Below are 23840 nucleotides of genomic sequence, written 5' to 3'. Positions count from 1 at the left end.
CATACAACCTCAACGTGTTTTTGTGCGCAATGACTGTACAGCTAAGAACAACACATAAGCACTGGAAACCAACGCACTTGGCCTGAATTCCACCGAAGATGAGACTCGATCGATGCAACCTTGTTGTGCTACCAGAAGCTCGAACTCCGCAAGGGCCGCGGCTGTTTCTGGGTCTGTAACATCCCATCCGTCGCCGAGTTCTGATACGGAGGGCTCCTCCACGTTAAGCTGAAAAGACGCACATTCAATAGTGGAATACTTCCGGAACTACACAGCATAAGGCATAAGAGTAAGGGTAAACGGAGGCCCTCGAAAAGTTTCCGTACACAAACTGGTGTTTATCATGGGTTCCAACTTTCTTCATTCCTATTTAACTTCGTGATCGACTTTCACACCACGTACCGTACCCAATTAGAGAGTCCCAACAATAGAACTGACACCTTTGTTCACCGTCCATCACATACACTCAGAAGTAGCTTCCGACTTGAGTGACAACCCTAAGCACTTCGAAGTCTACTTTCAAACCCCGAAAGCCGGTCTAATTAGCTGTCTTTAGTCTTCGCACACTGAAGCAAGCCTTAAAACAGGTGGCTTTTCCTCGTACACTGGATTCCTTCTGCATTGACATATGTTATCTCTCAAAAAAAGGATACAGGACGCAAGCACTCTAACCAAATTGACTACCTCCTCGTTCTCTTCCAGGCTTCTGCTGCCCACCTCTGGTGATGAGGAGGGCGATGCAACTGGATATGTTGGGATGGGCATGCACTGAGCGAACGATCGGAAGCGTCGCCAGTTCGTTGGATACCCGTTGACAGTGGCACCTGCGCGGTTCGTTTGGCAAAGTCTGTGAGAGAACCTCAAGAAAATGAGATCCATCGCACCCTGTTTATTGTTTGCTGATGCCCCAACTGACTGCAGCTCTGAATCCACCAAAGATCGTTTCTAAGATGGGCTAGAAATCCAAACATTGTTAGGGTTGCTAGTGACATTACCGCTAAGGTAGACCGAATAAATGTGAGTGGGCCCGATCAGCTGGTCATCTTATATTGGATAACAGACGCAAAACGGATATCGTCCAAATCAGATAGTGCCTATCACAGACTGTTCGCTTGAAGTATCCATCTCCGGAACAGCGGCAATCGCTTGACTTGTTGCCCATCGGCGTCAGTTACATGTGGTGACGGTCAATCCTTACGGGACACCAGAACTTGTACGCTGCCGTCTTACATCGAAGTATTCATGTCTACGCCAAAGGCGAACAACTCGGTTAGTCATCGATCATCATCATCAATCATCATCAATAACAGACAAACCAATAGAACAGTGCCACCGAAAAACCAGTGGTGAACGTAGGTCAGCCGCGGTGAACAGCATGTATATTAACCCACGCTCCACTAGTCAGTGCACAACTACTGATGCACCACTTCGCTTCAACCCACTTGCTATTAGCGCACTGGAGATCCCGATCCGTGACGAAACGTTTTCAACTAAGTTAGTCAGCTGATCGGATAAACCAACGACCACTTATGCTACATCAGATATCAACATTCTCCTGACTACAAAACCTTGCTCATCAAGATTTAAAAATGGCGTGAACTGCCAGGATGATTTATGAGGAAATTAGGGGAAACTGACATTGCCTTTGTTAACTCAATCAAATGGAAGTAAATTAAAGTAATTTTCTAGCTACCAATAACGCTTTACATTGAGGTAATTATCGATCTTTTGATGAATGAGACAATGCGACAAGTGAGTCTTTTGCGAGTAATATAAAGGATAAAATGATGTGAAGTGCTGTTAAAGGCAAAATATTCCCGTGTTATTGTTCTTGTTTGTGCTTTTTCTATCACTGTGAACGCGTGTGCAACTTGCTTTTACCTTGATCCCGTTTGTTCAAAATGCGATGACAGGAGCAATTATTCTACTGTGGATTTGGTCGGTAACTGGTTTTGGGAATTTACTTTGATGTCATTCAGCACAACTTTGGCCCAAAGGAGATAGTTTTGTTGGGCTTTGAATGTATTTCTGTCCGATCAGATCGGCTGCAGCTTTTCAATCTTACAGAGTTCCAGAAAAGCATTGTTTTACCAAAGAACCCCTGACAATTCTAAAGTGGTATCGAATAACTGTCCAAAAACGGGTTCATGTTCGGCAATAAGGATGCAAACTATATGAAAATATCATGCTCAAGGAGCTTTATATGCTCATCTCATACTAAAAGAATGTCTTGCGTGTACACGAGCGTTAGTTGAGCAGGGGTCCATCACCTGACTGCCAATGATGGCTTACTGAAATGACACCAGCTCTTATCAAGTTGAAACGTAGAATCAGTTGGATTGGAATAAACGTAATCCAGCCACTATCATAGATCTTGTGGCGCCACGACAGTCAATCTGGTTCACTTGTTCTATCAGCTTTCTAATTTGTACACTAAACTGAACAAGCATTTCCGTACATTTAGGACACCTATGACCATGTTGCTGCGATCAGGTTTGGCAACACTATCCAGTATGCAATGATTATGATATGATCCGAACTTATAGGGGTTATTTTTGGAAACTTGTTACACCTGTGTACGTCATTCTGAGTGTCTGATCGAGTGCAAAAACTTCGGAGTTTACACTTCTTGCAAAATGAATGTATCCCATCGTAATAATTGTGCTTATGTGTGAAGTAATAGGTTCGATTTGCCCGCAGGTGAGAACCAAAGCGGCAAAATCGCCGTCTCCAATGTTCCCTTTAAGTGTGTGAGTATCCAAATTTACAGCCATTTCGCTGGTAGACTCATGTAAACTTGTAGGAATATTAGCGAATATACACTCATCTGCAAACTAATTTGGTTCTTTCGAGAGACTCACCTGGAACCCAGTTGAATCTCTCGTTTATGATGTTCTCAGGCAACTGAATGTGCTGCACCAGGCCACCTCATGTTTCAGGAGACTGGACCTTACCGTGGTGTGACGGTTTGCGCATCTCAGCGATCCATTGAGCTATACTGGAGATTGTCTCGCGACACTCACAGAGTCTCTCATACCAGGTCGGTCATTGGTTAGAGGTCTGACGAACACAGTCTCCTGGCCCTCCAGGTTGGGTGTTGGAACATGTGGCGACTTGTTCCGTAGAAATGGTAATGCATTTGCATTTCCCGCCAAACACCGCTGCCTTGCGGTTAGGCTTTTGAGCCAAAGGCTTTGGTTGAGGACCCTAATCGTCCTCCTGTCTAGGTGTGGGCGCCCTGGCAGTATCCCAGCCCTCGTACAACCATGTTAGTCACCGAGAAGTTGATGGATCCAGAAATCACATCAGAATCGACTCCTCGGAAGCCTGCTGGACCGTCGTATGTCAGACATCAACGGCCACGTAGGGCAGACATCCATAAAGCTACTCAGCACTGTAACTTCCGTTTGCAGCACAACCAAGCCAACCTCATCTAAACATTTGATCTCTGATAATACCTGGGTTTTGTTGGAGGCCCAACGGCAGATTCCTTCAGACCGCAACCACGACTCAGCCCGACATATAATCCGACGCCAGATAAAACCGTGCGAATAAGGACCTTGGTGATCTGTGGATAGAGCTCACACAGGCAGAGCAAAAACGAAAGCATTCAATAACTCCAGGGGAAACTATCACAAAATTAGCCCGTTGGCAAGAGTTGCAGATAATTGTTCCAGTTAGTTTGATTAATAGTGGATGCAACTGAACAGGTAAAACATGCATTTGCAAATACAAAGATGGTGTGTTACAATTACCTCATCTACATTGAGTGGTAATCGGTCCTCAAGGTTTCCAATGGAGGAAGTGATGGCAACATGTTGGCCCTCATTGTCGCGGTCGGATTCAACTGGTTCGGTAGACAACCCAGGGTCTGAAATAGTTTTCCAGCAAGGTGCACAGATATGAAGTCAAACTGCGCAAAAGTTTCAAAAGAATCTGGATCCATAATGATTTTTTGGATAACAATTGACCCCCAACAAAATCCGAGAAGCGAATCACTGATTCAAGTAGGACTACGATGCACAAAACGTTCAAGTATTCCGGCACTTGATAACTAACGGACGCGGTGAACTGCAAAAAGGTTTGCTCCACTGATGCACGATGTTCATCCGTACGACAAAAACAATAAAAAATAAAATCGTTCAGCTGTAACACCCTTCCGGTGCCTAGCTGCCATGCTATCCGAAGGAAGCACGAGGGCTGGGATACTGCCAGGTCCCCCAAGCCTAGGCAGGGGAAGTCGAGAGGCAGAGGTCGGGTTCGAACCACGGACCTTCCAGTCAGTAAATTCGCGCTCTAACCACTTGAGTCATTTCAACCAAACGACACAAAAGAACCACTTTTTCAAAGAGAGGACACGTGCATCCTAGGTGGTTGGATTTCCTTCAGGGACAAGTCATTCCTTCACCATAAGGCTGTTACTAACTTACAGCCAACTCAAATAGAGACAGCAAACAATAAACATAAACTGAATTCTTGTGGCTTCAGCAAGACAAGCCGAGCTACGGAAGCCTGTGTGTTGCTATTCAAAAAGAAGTACCGCAAAGAACCGGTGGATTTAGTACTGAGCAGTGTTTCGATTTCGACATGAAAGCTTCGCTGGAGAAAGTGAATTCGAACGCATACAAGGAACCAACCACCGAAATATCCGTCAACAAGCGACGATATTGGATATAGACTGAAAGTGCGTGCTGGATGGTATAAGTGACTAAGTCTGAGGACCGATGGTTAAGGGGGAAGTGGCACGAATTCGGTCGAGTTTAGGTTTCAAAACATTCCAGTTGACGATTCCTCCGTTTACTAGCTTTGTGGGTCTATGTAACATGACAAATTAGTGGTTGGGGACTCTGAGTTACCTTCATGTTGGCCATCGCAACTTAGTTCGAACCACTACTGTCGACGAGACCCCTGTACAGATAACTAAACATGACCGTCAATTTAGCTAACTTAAAATGGCTTCGCACAAGCTCACATTTAATGCTTTCTCTTACGTTAATACCGTTCGGGCCATCAGCCACTGCTGTGTGAACTGTAGTCCGCGGTCTAAAACACTAACGCTTTCGAAGTCAGTCGACATAGATAGCACGACTACACGATACCATTATTATCCCCCCCTTCGCCCAAGGAACGCGCCCGTAGAGGGGTACGTTTTGTCTCCCGTTATCTACGCCATGACTTGGAAGGATGTAAAAGGGGTACGAAAAGTTTGTGTAGGGGTACGTTTTGTCTCCCGTTATCTACGCCATGACTTGGAAGGATGTAAAAGGGGTTACGAAAAGTTTGTGTTGATGATGCTGAAAACCTCCCAGGATCATGTCCCAGTGACTCCGTCTGCGCTTGGCTGAAGATATTGCAACGGATCGTGCCTGATCGGTGTCAATGACGTTCTTTCATTCCACATCGTATGACAAAAGCTTGGAGGTATATAAACCTCAGAATGCTTGCTATAAGCCAGAACTAAATCCCCTCCCTCTCTCACCTATTCTTTTCTCTTATTTTCACTTCAAGGCCTTAAATATAATTAGATAAACTTTGTGGTCGTACGGCAGTGAAGTATCAGTGTCAACAGTGACGTTTCTGTCTCTGATGGTTATGTATTCCAGAAAAAATGTTGTCGCACAACAACTAGGACAATGCATTAATCGAATCCTATAATGAATAACAGAATTTATACAGCACGGCAGTTATCTACCGAGCGGGGGTGCAAGCATTTGAACCACCATGGTTCATCCTATCCTTGACCGGCTCATTATGACCGGCTGACCTGACTATGACCAGTAATATGGTTCGGATGGTACCTTCTTATCGCTAGTTGTCACGTAACCCGTATGAAACACAAGATGTGCCATCAAGGTGCCATGGCCGACAAAGAATACCTTGTTAAATACGGTAACGGATGAATATTACTATTTTTATTTGAGCACATTTTAACCACCATTGATTTTTCTGTACAGATATGATCCCGAACTAAGCAGCGGATAACCTAGTGGTCACATAATCTTGTTAAGAACAATTTTCGATTGCACTTCAGTTGTCGTCCAGAAATTATCAGAAGCTCGAAGGTGGCACACAGTAGGCTCTTTGATGTTCCATAATCTAAAAGGTCCTAGGATTCCAAGTTGAGTTACAGTAGCTATACCTGAAAGGCAGGGTAACCGTCCAATTTCCTCGCAAGCACTGAGGTCCTATCGTACATGTACTCAGCTTGGGCGCAAAGCAACCGACGTTAAATTCCAAAAGTCACCTGAATGGTCAAATTCAGAAGGCACCAAAAGTGATTGTCATGGCATCGACCGAAGAATATCACAGCTAATTGGGGGTAGGTGTCGCACAGCGTGAACTAAGATTGATGACATCAAACAGAAGAGAGTGGCGTATAAGTGGTTGACTATCTGAATTTCTGGTTTTCTAAATAGGAACTCAGTACTTTAAGCCATCCTGTGTTCGTCCGAACTTAAAAAAAAAACAGCCTCACCTTGAAAACGTGAAGGAACGCCTGAGTCGTCCAAATCTCCCCTTATTTCTGAATTTATCGTCGCCAACAGATCCTGAACTCGTGTCTCGCGAAGTTGAGCCATTGCGTCCCCAAGTCCAGCACTGATTAGGTAGCTGGAAAGAAACGGTATGGCAAATGCGCGATTGGTGAATGTACACAGTGCTAGGGGGAATTAGTAGGCAAGACATCTATATGGCGACACACCTAATACATGCAAAGAAAACGGTACGCACTCACAAACAAGTGAACCAGAGCTAAAAGTGTGAGGTATGTGACGAGTCACATATGGTAGGTTTCATAGCTTCATCCCAAAATCCTGGAGAACAGTGCCGTGGTTGACGAGACTATTGAGTGGACCCGTGCTGGACGGTAAAGCTAGATATATATCGTACACCGTAATGTTAGAAAGAAAAACAGGGGGAAAAACAGAAAAAAACAGAACAGAATGTCAGGCTCACGCATTCATGTGACAGCTTTAACGCGAGAAGACCGACCCCTAGTAAAGGTAATATCACCTGGCGACGATACCGTGTTTAAACGTTTGGTGATAAGATGTTACTGCGGAGTGAAATAATCATAGTTATAATGCGGGTCTCTTGTTGGACCGCCTTGATAAGAATCGAAAAGAACTGAAGGACGTACTCGCGGGACAGCAGCCCACTTCCAGTTTTGTAGTCGTCTCCCATGCCTCAAACACGGTCTCACCACATAATCGATATCACTGAGCATCCGTTTCGACCGAATTACACTTGCACAATCAAATACGTGGCGACAAAAACCTGCCCTCCGGACTTCACTATTAGCCAACCAGACGGGCTAAAATTAGCTGATCTGTTGTGCCGATGTCTCCCGATATCATCTAGCCCATGTGAATGATCCTACACGAGATTACTCTGCATCCCGTAACCTGCAACCTGATGAGGCCAATCCAATGAACCGGTGTGAATAACAAAGCGGCTTTTCTCTGATTGCTCTATCCTCACACACTGCTATATGCTTTGTCGAAACTTCCAGTTGGTAATTAGACATATCTATTTCTGCTTTCATAAAAAGAAGGGGGACAAAACGTACTCTTTCAAGCGCATTCGTTCTTCCCTCCAGCGCATAGCCTCAGTACCCAGTCGATGGCTTTTCTCTACGCTCGGTGTGGCTTCATTGGTCCGTAAATGAACGTCTTGAAGAGTAGGTCGGTTTTCATTGGGATATTTTAGCTCGAAATTTTTGTTCCTCTCCTGCAGCAGAGCATACTCCAACATCTTAATCCGCCGAACAAGATCAGATTTCAAATTTTCCTGACCCTTGCACTCTCCTTGCAAAAAGGCGATTCGAGCCTAGCAAATAAACATAAGGATTACACGTCTTACCTGCAACTCTGCGCGTTCGACCTCCCATTCCGAACGCTCCATTTCCATTTTGGCCCATTCTGACTGCAGATATTCCAAAACGCCTGTGAGTGTGTAAAATCCATTTGATGTTGCATAGTGAAAATTTCGCTGGGTCAAACATCCAATGTCCTTCTCCGAAGAACCCGGTGTCGCTGTATTTGCGAAGCAAGCATCCATCAGCCTCCACGCGCAGCCACCATCAGACCGGCCAGGAATCTTGTAGTCCATTGGTCAATAAGTTCGACAGAGGTACATTCACGGGCTCACTGATTGGTACATGGGACCAAGGCTTTCGCCCAAGTCTGCGGGGCGAATTCGCTCTCGTCGTACTACGACTCCTTTCGGCCAATTGACCTCCGTTCACCTGGATGGCACTAGCGAGAAAATCACCGCTCTTTAGGGCTTCGGCGCTGGACAATAAGCTTGCAATCACGAAGACTTGCAGAAAATGTATCCAAAATTGATTGGAAACGTGTCCCAGAAGCAGTGTGATCAAATGTCAGACGAAGTTTATTCCACGCACCAACAACATGAAGTGAGAGGAATTATTCTCTAATGATAGAGTGCCCTCGGAGTTAGAAAATCTTCCCGATATGCCTCAGCCTTGTATTCGTTGGATTAACCGTGACAGCCCGGTTTGTGAAGCATTGTTCAAACAAGACATAAGTAAGCATTAGGTCCTCTGGGGGCAGCGATTATCCACTAGGAAGATTTAAGGAACCTTTAGCTGCATTTTGTAATCAACGGGTTTGAGACCAGCAACATTCTTTGTTGGAGACAAGCTCAAAGGTGCATTGTATCTTTCTTGCGCTCTGACGTAGGTTCCATGGAACACCTGGAAGCCCATACGGGTAATACAGTGAACGTGCCTCAGTCACCCGAAAGAAGAAGTCCTTTTGAGTCACATTTTTGTTGGGGTGATAGAGACATACTTGAAGAGAACCACAGACCTAAATTCTTCTCCATGTGACCTCGAATTGTTTTCTGGTTTGTTCTCACCTTGCACAAAAAACATTTAGCTGTATTCCTTTTGAGTGGTGTGCCAGACCAGTGCCCATTTCCCTAAGAAGTTGACTTCCGACTGAAGTGCGCTGGGCCTGAAACTTCAAGATTTCCACTTGTCTGCAAAACAGACATCAAATCGTGAGCGAGTCGGGAAAGTTAGTGAGGCAGTCCAGAATGATGTGTAGTCCTTAGACGGAAGCTTCATATTTCCAATGGATACCAGTGCAGAGGAAATGTAGGTTCATCCAAATTTAGCTCAGAAGTTTTTACTCGAAAGGAAGGCCTAAACCCGGTGCGGAATTCCCCCAAGGGTACCATATGACTAGTGTCTGTGGAACAGTGAAACGTGTAGGACTTTTATTGAGATTGGTGGACACGATACCAGGTATGGGTGTTTTGCATTCGGCTTGTGTTGGGCTGTTCAAATGTACGGCCGGTTTGTCACATGGGATCGGTCATGAAGAGATTGCCTTGGATAGCAAGTTGTCGGTGTTGATGTGATTTACGACTGACTGCTTCAAAATGCAATCGAGAACCTTTTGCCGTAGGTCAGTGAGGCTAATAATTTTGCATTTTCCGGGAAGCTAGCAATCACCAAGTTTGTGTTCTAGGGTGGTAGTTTGCTTTCGCCGAGTGAATGTTGGGATATGATGCCGAAATTTCCGGCCAAGATGAGCGATGTCTCATTCGGGATCTGTTGATCCTCCGTGTAGATTCCCTTGTGCAAGCTTACGAACATCATCTATCCTAAGTATTTGGTTTGTTCGAAGCAATTTGTAGCTCTGTTTTACCCAAATTGGCTAGTAAGATCCTTGTGATGACGGAAATTTGCATTCATCGTTTGGTGAGTAAAAACCCTCGCGTGTAAACTGATAGATTTTCGCGTGGTTTTCACTTACTTTACCTTCTCCTGAGAGCCAAAACTATGCGTCGTCCAACTTAGCTAACCGTTGCGATATGCAATGCACAAAGTATGGTTCTCCTGAGAGCCAAAACTATGCGTCGTCCAACTTAGCTAACCGTTGCGATATGCAATGCACCAAAGTATGGGCATTCTCGTGACTGAGGTCGACAGCTTTGCCATCAACTAGATGAAGCGTCATTTTTATTGACACCTAACGAAATCTCATACGTGCTTAAAGTCACAGTTCACGGATTCATGGATTGATACTCGAGGTTGGGGCTTTCGCATAGGTATCCCGGGACGGCTTTGTTTTTGTCGCTCAGCGGCAACTGTTCACCCGAAAGACACGAGTGAAAAAACGGTGTAGCGCTTCCCCTTAAGCTCTCAGCGATGGGCGGTAACTTTGCGGGCGTGAGGTCTCCTATGAGAGGCGTCCAACAGTGTGCCTCATCGGGTACCAGATGGAGCGTGGACCACCGTCTGAGGAAGGCAGGTCCACGCAGCGGCTACCGGAACTGGTTAAAAATTCCCTGGTGAAAGTGTGCGCTCTGAGTTTTAAAATCTTGCTACGCCCCCGCCGTGTGTTAGCCGGATCAACGGTGGAAATCTGTTGGCCAAACTTCGCCCAAACGAGGCATAAGTAATACACCTAGTTGCAAATCAATATGGTTATCACGAGGGACTCAACTGAATCTCTCGTTATGATATTCAACAACTGAATTTACTGCACACAGGCCGCCTCGCGATTCAGTTTGCACGATATTCGATAAATCGCAGTAAATTTTATAGAGGAAACTACTCATTAGGTTGAAGATTTTTCAGCAACCTTGTGCGTAGTTTCCTTTATAAGGCATAAGTATGTGTCTCTTTGGAGGCGACGATATTCCAGGGGATGGAGGTCAAGCACCACGAGGAGGAATTTCCAAAGTTTGAACTGCGGTTCAGTGGACTTCCTACAATACCCAGGATAAATAAATAAATAACAAAATAAGTAAGATCTTGTCGACGCCATCTACGTTTTTGATTATTTGGTTTCAGTCTCAATGCCGGGCTCGGCAAACAGTTCGACGACTCAGAAAATAGACCACTCATAGGCTACATATGACATTTCAGAAGCCGAATGGTTCCTTTAAGCCGGGTATTAACTGCCTTCATTTATTCTAGACATTATGCCGTACGCGGTGTGTGCCATATTTTTTCGAATATGTGGGTTGTCACAGCTACGGGGTAGGCATTCTTTGCTTACAACGTTCATGTGGCGGAGACCAAATTAGCACCTTCGGATGATGTTTTACTGTCACGACAATTCGCCGCTAAATACCTTCAGTGTGGCGTCGTGGAAGTGTAGGACATACCGTTTGGGAACCTTCCGACATAGCTGCTGTTCACCTGGAAAGCGCTATGCCCAAAAAACGATTCAGTCAGGCCCATCGGTAACTTGTCAACATATTTGAGTTCTCAACAGGTCCAAAAAGCGCACAATCTACTACTATGTACAAGCCGCAGTCCCCTTAATGTGGTTATCGCACCATTTGGATGGATGACAATGCGGTCTACACATTTGGAGGAACGCTTCAATTTCCTTACATTTTCTGGACTAATCAAATATGCAGGGGCAAGAAAATATGTAATGGCAGTCAATGAGCTTCTTCAACGTTCTTACAATGGACTGGACATTAGCACAAGGGAGCCTGGTATGTGGTCTGTAAAAAATGTGCTGGCAAAATAAAATTTAACGGTTATTAGGTTGTTTGCTTTGTACATAAAATATACGGCTACTGCGCATTTGCAAATTGTTGTCATATTTTTTCCGCTGATACTAGTCTTCAGTACCGAAGTTGTTGGATTTCTTTGTTTTAGGTGTGAATGTGAGTGGTGTACTTAGGGCAGAATAATTCGGAAGATCATATTACGCTAATAATAGGTTTATACCACAATTTACAGTCATGGCCAACTCAGGTGAAATGACTGCACCCTGAAATTTTTCAATTTCTTTCCGGAGATTGCATCGCGTTTAAGAAAGAGGCATTCAAACGTTAGCCCAGCCATAGTGTGACTGTTCTGTATACGCTATAAATTTCTTTAAGCTAGGTGCACAGTGCCGCTGTCATTCGGAATTCTAGAGAAGGCCAATGTAGAAGCCCATTAGTTAGCTACTTTAGCTGAACATTTTCTGCATCTGCTTACATCGTGATAAAGGACATCAATTAGAAATTAACCGTAACTTACGTAAAATAACGGCTCGATGAATAACCTGATGCTTCTGCAAGACAAATGTTGAAAAGCAACGTGCAATCGGTTTGTTGATTCAGAGACAAAAGAGTAAAAACGAATCAACAGACAAACCTCAAAAAGTGGGATCCAAACAAACTGAAATGGCACACCACAGGTCGGGGACAGGTAGCCATAACTGTGAGAACAACCTGACAGTATTGAAATTTTGTAATAGCTGTCAGAGTTGGATTATTTCAAGAACGTTTTGTGCCCCTGCAGGTGCATGACCGGTAGGGAACTCGCAGAATGCGTATTCACTGCGCATTACTTAAGCATGTCTTCTACTCTGATAATGTGAAAATACAATAAGAGATTTGTTTCCTGTGGGCTGCCCAAGTCCCCAGTAATTAGTAGCATGGAATGTAATCTCGAAACTTACTTATCTTCGTGTCCTCTGAACCAGGTAGACAGATGATTAAATTCGTTGATCCGCCATCGTAAATGCCTCTGGGTAGCTTTTTGTACTCTTTAGCTCCTTGTAACTTCCAGACACCTTTTCCATTTCCGAGAGCCATCGGTTTGACAATAACTTCTATGATAATTCGCGAATGATCGCCAGAACGTCCACCACCCTCGCTGCAGCGGCACACTTAGTCATGGAGGGTTTATCTCGAACTCCACATGTGATGCCTATCAAACATGGAGGTGGACGAGCAGGGTTGTGTTACTTTAAGCATCGGTAAAGAACATAGCAAAATCTACACGCACATTTCTACACAAAGTTGCTGCTAGACGCTTGCTCTGTTACCGGAGACTTCAGGCACCATTTGCACTAATGTGTGCGTAAAACTGGTCAGCAGTTTCATCGTCCTGACGTTGTGCAGCGCTGAGCTTGTAAATGGCAACACCGTCTTTCCAAGGAAATGGCTGGTTCGCTGGCTTGTGGTGTTGAGCAACGCTATTCTACAACCACTATGGGAACGCAGATGTAATTTATGGAACCCCAGAGGCATATGTATCGCTGCCACCGAACGACGTGTAGAGGCTCGCTGGAGCGGTTACTATATTGTGCCTGAGTATGATAGGCCTGAAAGGACTTGACACACTCGATTTTTAATAACGATGATAATGCTTATTCCCAACTCGTGGATGGCGTACCTTTAGGCATGATTATAATGCTGCCATCAAAGCAGGACTGACTGGGATTATGAGTACAGGGAAGTTTGGGAAAAAGGACAGAATCATACGGAGTTATATGTGAGTCGTCTCTCTGAATGGTCACCAGTCACACAAATCCCCGTCAGCCCGAGGAATTGAATTCACTCAACACTGATAGCAAAGGTGTTATCGCATTTTCCGATGAATGTGCAAAAACTGAGTTTTTTCAAGCTGAAAAGGCCTCAGAATGGCGACAACAAGAAGAACAAAAATATAGGCCCTTTGTATTTTCGCGGCGTTTCTAAGGGTCCTGAGATAGGTTCGCGCCGCCAAACATTATTGCACGAACATACAGTTGCATCCAGGATATGGACGCATCGTGAAGTTTCCTCGCACAAAGGGAAATAACAAACTGGTTCACTATTAATATAGACAAACTGGAAGCGCAGAACATCTTTCCCTCAAATTTATGCCTGGTCATGGCCGAACCAGTCACCTTTGTTCACACTTAATGGCCATACTAACACTAAGACTCACGGACATGCTTTTAAGTAATGACGATGAGGGCGGAATGAGTAAAAGCGTCCTGTTACGTTCCGACTGTCATGGATGATCGTTAATCTCTGGCATTCGCTAACTGCTTCGATAACGGACGAGGGAAAGGTCAAATTCGTGCTAAGTGCAGACGAATTTCTGGAGGGATGTTTTATTGATAGTGACAAGGTGACTGGACACTCCATGTCAGCATAACGAATGGGGCTTAAGCGGATTAGCTACAACCCTTGGAGTGGAATGCTAATAGTAAATGTTGCAAATACTTAACGAACCTACTGGGTCCGGAGGAGCTGTGAACCAATCAGAGTGATTAATTTTTCAAGGTCCCCTTCTTTTTGCGTCCGCACTAGATTCTCGCCGTCCGCCTGTTTTTGCTGTGAGGTGTAGTGCACAGCACATACCATTTGGGTCGATTTGTATGTGAGTATCATTGATGTGCAACCTTACTTACTGGGCCCATGGGGTTTCTTTCTGTTTTACACACAGAAACTGTCGCTTGTGCATTTTAGGTGAACGGAGGCCTCCGAACGACGAGAACAAGCCCGACCGGGGGAGCTTGGTCGGAAGCCTCATTATTGTGTATGCATCCATGTTCCGTGAAAACCCCTACCTTCGGGCAATCAGTGTCCCACGTTGCCTCCATGCATGTTTGATACATTTGTTGACCACATCGGGATACTTAGCACCCATTGGTGATTCTACCACAAAGTATCTGAGTAAACACTTGTGCATACAGATCCAAGAATTAACACATTGCCCAAGCATACACTTCCGACGCACCCCCCTCACACAGCAGCCTCCCTACATGCTCACTAGCCTGACGCACCACACCGCTAGCAGCGGCAGGTTCCTATAGGTCTTGGTACACCGGGACTGTCTTATTCAAAGGGAGATCATTGTAGTATACGCCTATTACTGGTGGATCTATATGTGAGCACTGTTGATGTAAAATCTTGTTTTATGGATTTCAGGTCATGAGGTTTATTCCCATTTTCTATCCACAGAAATTACTGTGAATCCCTACCTTCGGAGAATCCATAGCTTGCATACTACAGCAGACCACGTGGTTCGGTACTCCCTCACTTCTTTCATTCCCTGGAAATGGGGAAGCCTCGCACTAATTTGTTGAAGAGCAAGGTCATGGTTAACAGAGAGATTGCTTCTGGTGCTATACGTAGTTCGATTCCCTTGAAACAGGGGAAGAAGTTGAATGTGAAGCGTAAGTTGTTCATTGGTAACGTTTTTCGCTTTTGTAGCGAAGCTCCTCCCATCTGTTCGAAAATCGGATCAATCACCTTCACGGAAAAAGGAGTGGATCAATAGGGAGCGGATTCTTCTGCTCGCTTCTCGCGGTGTTTCTTACATTGGCCGTTACCTAATGAAGGATCTGTTAACGATGATGCCACACGGAAAAAAAGAATCAAAGCTAGACACCAAACGTGATCTTTCCGTTCTGAACGAGCTGGCTGAAATAAGTCACACAAACAAGGTTCGTAATTTTTTTCGCGTTCTGTACAGGACTTCTAGTTTCACTTGATAATTCTTGAACGGTAATTTCGTCCACAACCTAGATGACCCTTCACCTTTTGAGAACCGTATTCGAGAGGGAGGGGGAGGGGACCGGTTGTAAATGTTTTAATTAAGGGGGAGTTCTGCTGCTCGGGTAATCTTGGCTTTCGCGTCCCCTCGCCTGTAAAACGGCCGCTGTAGTGCTGTTGTGACGGCCGCCGATATGTTTTTAACGGTATTGAACCACACCTACTGCTTTGTGCATGCTTTGGATGCTTAGCGGTGTGCCTGTTCCCGCCAGCAGCCCAGATTTGATTTGCTTAATCGGCTCCACTGACCAAGAGCGCGGATTTACTGACCGGAAGTTCCGCGGTTCGAACCCGACCTCTGCTTCTCTACTTCCCCTGTCTGGACTTGGACGGCCTGGCAGTATCCCAGTCCTCGTGCTTCCTTCGGATGGTATGGCAGTTAGGCAATAAAGAGTGCTATAGCTTATCGGCTTTACACCCCCTCTCATTCATGAAATAATACAAAGTGATCATCCGATTTCCTAGGCACCCAGCCATTGTACCGTGTCTAAATTGTCGTCCAGAAAAATAAACCAAAATATCCACTTACTAACCTGAAAGTATCTAATCCACGTTGCAGCCTTCAATGTCCTTACTCTATGTCGAACTGGGCAACAGGCCTCGCTTCCTGAAATCTTGCTCTCCCGATCTATTGATTTATGCTGTGTCTCCCAAGCAGCCATACAGAATCCCACTTTGGTGGAGCAGACAAACTCAAATACCCCACATTTCACTCTCCGAGCATCTGGTGGTCCTGACGCAATGGATTTTGGTAACTACGGTGTGGGAGTTGCACTCTGCTCAAAGGCTGAGAGTGTTTTGCTGGACTGCATCCCAGTAAGCAGTCATCGTTGCACTGTTGTCTGGCTCAATGAAGATCATTGCAAGTCGATGTGAAAAACGGTGTTTTGTCCTATCACCATACACCATGACAGAACACATTTCTAAGACTGAGAAAGGTTTTATCGAGATTTGTTGCACCTGCTTCAGTCAGCAAGAAGGACGGATATAGCAATCTTGGCGAGTGATATGAATGCCCAAGTTGGACGACCAATAAGCACAGTTGGGTGGTGAAGTTGCAGTCGATACTGTGCCCACGAATAAGGGGGGAACAACTGCTTCAGTTGTGTGCAGATCGTCGTCTGTTCCTGGTGAGAATGAAATTCATACACAAACGCTCCCATGGAGTTACTTGGGAGTCACCAACCGCATGACAGTCACGGACTCATTTGGACCATGTGGCTACCAGTTACCAGCAGAGACCCTCTATTAAAGGTTTTCATTTCTTCTGGGATGCGCAACTTGACTCTAGCCATGCTGTTAATTGGACCCGGTGATCACTTTGCTTCCCGTCAGCACTACATGTACCAAGACAGAATAGTTCCATTTGTAAGCTTCGACAGGCTTTATTAGGTCGGAAGTTTCGAGCTGACCTGGCTAGAAAGCTACTGAAGACAAGGGTTGCGTGGAGGTTGAATGGGAGCGAGTTAAACACGTTATTCTCTCAGCTCTCAGAACAGTTTGTCCAAGCCATCTGACTCGATTAAATGAACACTGGATATAATCGAGATCAGCTGCCAGGAAGGACATACTGGAAACGAGTGACTATGATGGCACGCGCAGGTCCCCCCAACAACGGCTAATCAGGGGTTGAACAATGGAAGCAAACGCTGGTTGGTTGTGAAGGTCCAGGAGATTGAGAAGGCTTTCACTGCTAACAACAGCCGTGCCATATTTCAGTCGATTCGACCAACTGGCATTATGTTGTGCAAGTTGATCAATTATCGGGAGAGACATTTGTGAGAATCAAGCTGGGTTTCGTCCTGGCCGATTGTGCCTCGGGCATATCTTTACCTTGAGACGATTTCTTGAAGAGCACTAGGCTTCCCAACGTCCCACATTGGTCGCTTTTTTGATATGAAAGCTGTTTTTGACTCTGTTGCTCGTCAGAAACTTTGGTGACGTCTGCGGCTAAGGGCGCCCCTTTCAACTTTGTAGGCCTTATGAGGGCACTCTCTGCGAACTCACGTGGGCGGGTACGAGTATACGTAAGCTTTCGCATGAGTTCACCATGTCCAGCAGTGTTAGACAAAGCCTCCTTCCCTAGTCCTTCCTATTCAACTTTTTTGTTGATGTGCTGCTTGAGATTTTTCTGCTTGCCTCTGAAACTTCGAGGATCGAAATGCTCCTGGGAATTTCTCTCAAAGGCACTGAGTATGCGTCGATATTGCCCTACATGGTTTAGGTCTTTCAAAAGTTCAAGCCAATTTAAATAAACTAAATAATTCTACCCTGCCGTTTGGCATGAGGTTCACACCTGCAAAGCGTAGTGTACTGCTGCAAGACTGGGTGGAATCAATTGTAAACTTCATGCTCGCAGGTAAGTCAGTCAACGTGATAGATAAATTTGTTTACCTTGGTAGTTGTACGAGTCCGGGTGGACTGGCTGGAGATGAGATTGCTTCTTGAATCGGGTAGGCCAGGACAGCTTTTATCAACCTTCGACACATGGTACTGACGTGACGCCAGTTTATGTCAAATGCAGAGTTTACACTGCGGCAATGCGATCGATTCTGTTTTATGGACCAGAAACGTGGCCTCTACGCACAGATAACATACGAAATTTGTCTGTTTTTGCCATCGGATTCTCTGACTCAGCCGGGTCTGGTGAGAACTTCCGTCTAGTAATGCCGAGCTACGCCAGATCGTTATAAGAAGGATGAACTCTCCAGCGACAGATGAATTACTCACGCTTCACAGGTTACGTTTGTTAGGATATGTACTGCGTTGCCAGAAGACCGTCTGCCCCGCAGAGCTGTTTTCGCCCAGCCCTGTATTGAGTGGAACCGACCAAGAGGTGGACAATGTATGGTCTAGCAACGAAGTATGAAAGCACACGAGTAAACTGAGTCGGGTCAGTAACTACCTCCTTGAATGGGGACCCTGGAACTCAACTTACCAATGGCTAATGATGTTGGCAGAAATGGCCCAGTCGCGTAGTCAGTGGTGCTCGTGCGTAAAAGACATTGCCTTCAATGCAGAAATACCTAGTTCCCGAACTAACTGAACATGCTGTTACCTCCACCCCCCCTCACCATCATCAGAGATGGCTACATTACTGCTGATACTGATGCTTCAAGATCGTACAAGCATAAAGTCCATCTTATTGTATTTAAAGCCTAAGAGTGAAAATAAGTGAAAAAGAGTGGGTGAAGGAGGGGATCTAGTTTAGGCCTGTCGCAAACATTCTGAAGTGCTTACACCTCTGGTCGCTCAGTCAGGCAATCTAGAAAAAACTGATAGCACGAAGACCACTGATTTCGATCAGCCGCCGTTTGCAGTGCCCCCACCCAAGCACAGGAGAGGACACGAGGATCCCATCCTGGAAGGCGTACAGCATTATCGACACCCAAACTCTTCGTAATCTCTTTCACATCTTTCTTCTTAGTCGTAGACATCCTCGTCAGACATCACGTTTTGTAGGGAAGCTTTTGGAGAACTCTCCATACACTTACACGCTCAGAAGTATGTGAATATAGGGATCAGACGGAGGCTTCCCGTGGTGTATTATTTGACGAGTCGATAAGCTGTTTCGTGCAACCATATCAGTTACGCTTGCTTGGTTACGCATTACGCAATCAGGGAGTCGTTTACTTTGTCGGCCATGTGGTAAAAAGAGCCGCATGCTGGCTTTGATTTTGCAACTAAATAGAAATGTTAAACTGACAACTTTCGTCACGTTTATGTATGATATCAGGGTGTAAAGAACTACAGATTCTCTAGACCTATGGTTATGGTGCCCGGCCCGTGTGACTAACTCATGGAACTAGTGGCACTTTTTTACTCATGCAACCAACGTCATATAATCTTGCTCTTTTTTCTCTTTGCTCCACCATCGATCCTTCACACTTCATCCTTCTCTGTCGGGATCGAGATAACTCAACGCTTGGGGTAAGAATTTACTGACTGGAAGGTCCGTGGTTCGAACCCAAACTCCCGACGGCTGCTATCTAGGCTCGAGTAATCTAGGAGTATATTATCCTTCCTATTTCTTTCGGGTGGCAGAGCAGCTAGACACTCAAAGGGTTTTATAGCTGGGCTTATTGCCCGTTTGTTCTTACAAGGTGTCATGTTATACACCCACCAAGGATCTGACTACTACACTTGACAAACTGAGAGCAAATCGGAGAAACTGGTAGACCTCACATTGGTTGTGGTCTGTCTTATAAGCGTGGTGCTTTTCATAGCGAAACCCACGTAGCCTTACCTGGGACACCCTACCAAAGCTATCTGAGATCAAAGTATAAAATGACACATCGAAGAAGTTTGTTGACGGTATTTCCACACTTCTGTGCATGCAAAACCAACTGCGAGCAGTTCTCAATCATTCACCCATTTTTGTGAGGTTATGACTATCCCAAATGGCTGTACTTTGGAGCTGATACTCTAAAGTGCCTCTCGACGTCGCTGACCGTCATTAGCACAGTTCTCTTCTGCCTTATTAGTTAAAAGCTGTAGTTTTTGTGATGGCATAACGAATGCGTGAGACTACTTTTAAGCCAGGGTTTTCTGGTTATCTTCTCAGAAGCACCGTTCAGTACAGAAAACCTCCTCGGGAAGCATTCTCCTTCCGATAGCACCTCGCAAAGCGGGTTACCGAAGGTGTTTGACTTGGATGCTGATCTGTGCAGAAAGGATACCTTACTTAGAAAAACAGGAAAAAACTCAAAACTATCTTAACTATAGTCTGTCTTCTGCGTGTGATGTTTTTTCGTGCGATCCAAGTCTGTCCTGTTATTTGATTGCGATTCTGCAGGAGGTTTCCACGTCGCACCTGCAACTGCTCGGATAAAATCTAGACAGAACCAACAGAACAAAGAAAATTTTTTACCAGTGTAGTGGTCAACTGATACGTTCACTTGGGTCTGAGTGGCGGAATTAACGAGACAAGTTCTGCTAACAGTTTTGGATGCATTCGATATCTCACTAAGGCCGGAGCAAAAGCTGCAAAAGAACTTACTCAGTGTCCAGTTTGCCGGACGACTGAATAAGTTGGTTAAGTCTAACAGTGTTCTCCCACTTATAGAGACGGAGAGTGGTTTCCTCGCTTGGTCTCTGCAGCTCGTGTTTTCGATGTCGTGATTGCCTATCGGGGTGCCGCCTGACTCGATATGTCAGATGAGTTTGTTCGTTTAGTTTAGCCGAAAGCACTCAGCACTTTCAAAAGTAGACCACTGAATACATGTGAGGACCTACTGCAATGTTCTTGTATTGTTGCATTCCTCACAAGCTACGTTCGTGCGGGGTAGAGGACGTTTGTCCACAATGAAGGTAGTTATCTGGATGTGAGTTGTGTGGATGTTTGACACTTCGCTTTTGCTGGTGGGAATCGTATTTCGTATTTAGGTACTCGTTGTCTATGCAGCTACTGACTGAATGAATCACCCATTTACATAGCAATTCATGTGAGCCGGATATTCAATGCGGTTTCAAATGAATCTCACTTTTGCGTTCCTCCACCAATTGTTCTCTTTAAAGACGGTCTCTGCATTCTTGTGGGTCGGTTATTATTATTTCACAGAGGATATTACATATATGTTCGTTGCCAGTTGACATCGGATGTATAGGACTCGATTTTCTCGCCTTATCCTTTGGATTCCAATAATCAGCATGTTACGGTCAGTTATATCTTTTGGGAGGTAGTATCCAGCTATTTGCCTGAGTAGTGAAAACTCATTTCGGAATGGCAACTAGCGTAAGATTTCTGAAACCATCAAGATGGGACTGGATTCAACAAGCAACAAAAAAACAATCTCCAACGGAACTTCTTGTTTAAGGATCACTCAGTGGTAGTCCATTATTAATTCGTTATTGATTATCGTTCTTAAGCTGTGAAAAAATTTCTGTCAATAACGCAGAAACGTTACCTGAAATCGAAGTTCAGGTAATCTCCCACAAATGTATCACCCCGTCCATGATTGTCACAAACAAACAATGACCGGATCGACCGAAAGCCTGACTTAGATGAAGCGGTCGCTGTAAAAGGACAAGAAAACCAGTTACGATCACTTCAAGGAGACCAGCGAAATGCACTCATTTGCAAACTAATTTGGTTTTGCGAGAGACGCACCTGGAACCCAGCTGAATCTCTCATTTGTGATGTTTCCAGGCAACTGAATGTGCTGCACCAGACCGCCTCATGCTTCAAGGGGACCTTTCAGACTATTTGGGGTCAGTTGTGTAACAAGATGGTCAAATCGACCAGCCGGTTAGCTAGCGCCTTAAGAGAGCTGTGAGTGACCTATACCTGCTAATGTGCTGTTCAGTAAGTTTCCACCTGACTTACTTAGTATGGTGGTGCATTGTTATCTATTTCACTGTTCATCGGCGATGATATCCTCAGTTTGGGCCAAGTAGGCTGAGGTTTTGGGCAAGCATGAGTTTTGACAACAATTGACGTCCGATAAGCTGTAATGGATGTCCGTTTTTAACCCAGTTTCACCCACCGCAATGTTGTTTCCAACTCTTTCCTACTGTTAGGTCATTTTCTTTGAGGCCCGTAAAAAGAAGGATCTTTACCTCTGGATAAGCTGTGTACCTAATGGACCCTGTGCCAAGTTCCTAGTGGAAAATGTACACACTACGTCAGAGCTTAAACTGACGGGGAATTGTCTGAAAGCCAGCCGACCAGTGCTTGCGTTTGATACTGCATTTGAGGATCCCAATCAACCACATCTCTGCTTGCTCCGTGAAATTTTTGTACAAACCTTTGGAACTCCTAATCAACACCCTCGGTCTCAGCCATATTTTGACAAGACGTTTGTTTTTGGATTCATGAACAATCGTATTTGGTTTCGTAACTATCAACTCGCTGAAGAGAGTGGAGCTCTTGTTGAAGTGGGTACGTTCCTTTAACAATTTCACACGCTTTCCGCAATGGCTTTTTGATGGTAAGATGTAATCTCAAGTTATTGTTTTATGCTTAGGGTTACTTACTGTCCAGATACATCTATCTACCACTAACTAGACAGTGCAGTCATTTGCACATCGGGATTTTTTCTATTAAGGGTCAGTTTAAGTTCATTTCTAATACGCGTAGAGTAAGTATCCTGATTTGGCATAAGTATGTTCGCTGGCTTGAATGTCATCCTTGAACTGAACACTTGGCAAGTGGGTTGCTTCCCTGAACCTCAAGGTACGTTGTTAAGGTGTTGTAACTTGCTGGACGGCAGTGCAACTGTGTATCGGTCCCTTGGCTTCCTGCTCCGCCCACTATGGTATATCAAAAGGCACGGTAGCTCTACACAGCCCTTTAAGGATACAAAGGAAAATTATTACAACTGTATTTATAAGGTAGTCACAGAGTGTTCCACAAGGTCGTGCTAGAAGCACCGTGAGGGGGCGAGAAGCGTCCACTCAAGGATGCTGGGCCCGGATTGGCTGGCATTCTGACCAATCAGGGCATGCCTTCGTTTGGCCCGTGTCCTGCACGTGACAGATCTGTCCAAATGATGCGATGTTCGGTCATTTGGGACGGCTGGCCTCCGAACACAAGAGAAGCTCTACTTAGTCTTGTAGTGTTCTTGTTGTTCTAAACGCTGTGAAACGGAGTTGCATCTCTTGTTACCCAATGTGTATCCATATTGCTTTGCAACTAACCCGTTTAAAACCCGAAACCTAGCTGTTCATCACTTGGATTCGTCCTCCAAATTCAATGGGGTGACCGAGTCTGTCTTAAATTTCGTTGTGACTTAGATCACGACGACCTCAGATTCCACCGGAGTCGTCCTCTTCTTGAATGCGTTCTATCTTGTTTCAGAAGGGTTTGGTAAACAACCGGTAGTTTTTCATTTGGGCAAAGTTTCGCTTTTGACATAAAAGCTTCATCAGTGAACAGGTCACCAAGTTGGCCAGGTTTTAAGGCAGACGGAGAACCAATCAGCACTAGATCAGTTTTGAGTGTCAGTTAACGGCTCTTGTCGGTTAGTGTGGTTGTCAAAATCGTGTGTTGATGGATTGGGAAGTTTCACATTAATTCTGATCGTGTTTGGTTCCTTTATCTTTTACTTCACTGTGCTTCAATTGATGATTCACCGTGGTTGCCGCTGGCAGATTTCGTTGGTCTTTGTGGGCTTGTGAGTGCTGCGACAATTTAGTTGGGGCATGGGGGTGGGGTGAGGTCAAGTGGAATTCAGATGATGACTATTCCTTCTGATGACCGCACACCAACGCGTGTTAGCTCGATTGATCCAGAACCGTTCTCCTTACGCTTGCCAGCTCCACGCCCCCTATTCTGTTAACACTGGGATGCTTCGCGATTTCTACCGCCTCGGCCATCAGTCTCTGTGACGTGGACCGTAGTCCTCAATTGGTTGGCAAAACTCCTCAATCCTAAGTAAGCACCGGTCACTCTGCTGTTGAGTATCATCGTCAGCTGTAAGAACCGCGTACTCGTCGTACAGTGGTTGTAGCTGCCGCAGTTTCGTTCACCGATGATTTGGGGGGGGAGGGGTAGGTAGCTGCGCATTGCAGGCGGGAGCTGATAA

At 45.2% G+C, this 23840-nt stretch overlaps 2 protein-coding genes across 2 annotated transcripts in view; one reads left to right on the top strand and one right to left on the bottom strand.

Moving 5' to 3' along the window:
* Positions 1 to 12579, bottom strand: part of T265_03814 (hypothetical protein) — a gene marked incomplete at both ends in the record, with an annotated part of 30384 nt that extends 17805 nt beyond the window's left edge. The window contains 6 exons of the mRNA XM_009168385.1: positions 78 to 228; positions 3756 to 3871; positions 6476 to 6609; positions 7568 to 7827; positions 7861 to 8033; positions 12444 to 12579. Coding sequence (XP_009166649.1) covers positions 78 to 228; positions 3756 to 3871; positions 6476 to 6609; positions 7568 to 7827; positions 7861 to 8033; positions 12444 to 12579 — 970 coding nt within the window. The remainder of the gene's footprint in view (positions 1 to 77; positions 229 to 3755; positions 3872 to 6475; positions 6610 to 7567; positions 7828 to 7860; positions 8034 to 12443) is intronic.
* Positions 12580 to 14740: 2161 nt separating this feature from the next.
* Positions 14741 to 23840, top strand: part of T265_03813 (hypothetical protein) — a gene marked incomplete at both ends in the record, with an annotated part of 16528 nt that continues 7428 nt past the window's right edge. Inside the window, 4 exons of the mRNA XM_009168384.1 lie at positions 14741 to 14936; positions 14974 to 15206; positions 15982 to 16131; positions 21835 to 22195. Of these exons, the coding sequence (XP_009166648.1) occupies positions 14819 to 14936; positions 14974 to 15206; positions 15982 to 16131; positions 21835 to 22195 (862 nt within the window). The remainder of the gene's footprint in view (positions 14937 to 14973; positions 15207 to 15981; positions 16132 to 21834; positions 22196 to 23840) is intronic.

This window comes from Opisthorchis viverrini, assembly GCF_000715545.1.
Source record: "Opisthorchis viverrini unplaced genomic scaffold opera_v5_56, whole genome shotgun sequence".
In the NCBI taxonomy this organism is placed as follows: Eukaryota; Metazoa; Platyhelminthes; class Trematoda; order Opisthorchiida; family Opisthorchiidae; genus Opisthorchis; species Opisthorchis viverrini.
This window is presented reverse-complemented; position numbering and strand designations above follow the sequence as displayed.